Source organism: Trypanosoma cruzi, genomic scaffold, assembly GCF_000209065.1.
Source record: "Trypanosoma cruzi strain CL Brener 1047053517173 genomic scaffold, whole genome shotgun sequence".
Classification (NCBI taxonomy): domain Eukaryota; phylum Euglenozoa; class Kinetoplastea; order Trypanosomatida; family Trypanosomatidae; genus Trypanosoma; species Trypanosoma cruzi.
Window position 1 is genome coordinate 271,708 of NW_001849538.1, and position 1,751 is coordinate 273,458.

Sequence of the window (1,751 nt, forward strand, 5' to 3'; positions counted from 1 at the left end):
TTTTTGCTGCGGATATGCAGAGGGGTGATGTGGGGTGGAATTATTGTTGAAGGCAGCACGGACGCCGCAAAGCCTTTATGGGAGGGATGAGTGCTGTTATTCCGTGCTTCCTTGCCTGCGTTGTCGCACTCATGCTGTGTGTGCGGATGGCCACAGTAGTGGAGCTGAATACGGTTCAATGTGTGTTGCTCACGGGGACTGCGCGACACATGTTTTTTGTTGGGTTTCCCAAAGGAGGGGCGCATCGCCGTTGCGTGCTTCCCGCGGCAGTCCATTACCCTGCGACTGTGCGTGCCGCCGTCCGCTGCGCCACTGCAAGCCTTTGCCTTTGTGAGAAATGGGGAGCGTGACTGCTGTGGCGGTGGTCGAATGCTCCCGAGTTGGTGCTTTTGGTGATTTCACTTAGAGTGCCGAGCAGCGAGGGGCTGCACACGCCCAGGAGGTGGGAGTGTGTGCTGCAACCGCACTTGCGATTTGTATTTGGGATGTTACATGTTTCTTTGTTATTTTTATTTTTGGTGATATGCGGGGCAGCGATGTGTTGGCGTGTGCGGGCTGCTCATGGCTGCCGGTGTTGTCTTTCCTGCTGTTCTCCCGCTCAACTCCTTTGCGTGCGACGGAACAAACGTTCTTACGGACGTGTGGTGGGGCCGCGTTCTTGTTTGGAAAAAAAGCCTTTCGCAGGCATAATGATACTGCCGTCCGTGCCACACGAGGCAGCGGGGAGTTTCCTGGGATTTATTGGCGGGGTGGCGCCGCACCCATGCCGTGTGGTAGGTTTGTATTCTGCAATGCACGGTGATGGGGATGTGCGGTGACAACTTCCTCCAGTGAAGCGACACGAGCAGCACGGGGAGCTGAACGGAGGAGTGATGGCTGCGTGCTTCCAAGTGATACGTGAATGGCGAATGCAACATGAAAGGCAGCGTCACGGCACTCTTTTGCGACACGCGCATTGCAGATATTTTCCATAAAGCATGCAAATTGCACTCTTTTCTGTTGTGTGGGGGATTACCGTGATGCATCGCTGTTGTGGCGTGTATGATTTGTGCTTCTTGCGTGTGGCTGTTAATGCACCGAATAATCCTCCCACTTTTGTTTGTGTGTGTTTCTGTGTGTCAGCGTTTATGTGCCCACGTCCTCTTGCAGAGTGTGTGCGGTGACGGCGGTGCCACACGGGTGCGGGACCGTGGCGAGCGGAATGCATGAGCAAACCCTCCGCGCTCACCACGTTGTTATTATTGTTGGCTCTAACCAACACTGTGCTGGGTGGATGAAATCCACATATCGTTGCGGTGGTCCTCGTGCATGTGGTTTTTATCGAATACTGTGTGGATGACTCTCTTGCTGTGGATGAGTCTCTTGTTTTGGCTGCCAGTCATGACTGTGCCTATTGTCTTTCTTTTTTTCATCCCCCTTTTTTGTTTGGTGGCCATTGTTTAGATCCGACTCAATCCAACCAGAAAGACGAGGAGAAACGATGCCTGCTGGAAGGCCGGAGAGTGTACAAGGCGGCAATGTGGAGAGTCGAGTGCCCACTGTGCCGCAAGGGGATTGTCGGAAGAGAACGAGGTCGGACTTCCATACTGACACCGATCAACCCGCTGCGACTTGCAGAGGAGTGGGGAAAAGGCAGCAAACAAATTGGACACTTTTGAGCCAAGTGGAGGATGTACTGCTGGAGGGAAAGGATCGCATCACCAGCATAAGGCTGAATGAATTCCTTCGTATTTTTCTTGGCGGCAGGGGCG

At 53.6% G+C, this 1,751-nt stretch overlaps 1 protein-coding gene across 1 annotated transcript, besides 1 other annotated feature; it reads left to right on the forward strand.

The window, feature by feature from the left end:
* Positions 1–1,751: a sequence feature (areas not merged during assembly with more than two copies in the genome that could not be assigned to a particular haplotype).
* Tc00.1047053511845.10 (retrotransposon hot spot (RHS) protein, putative) lies at positions 1,481–1,751 on the forward strand (the record flags this gene model as incomplete). The annotated part of the gene is made up of 1 exon (XM_797391.1): positions 1,481–1,751. A coding segment is annotated over one exon (271 nt), but the record flags the coding sequence as incomplete, so codon positions are not given.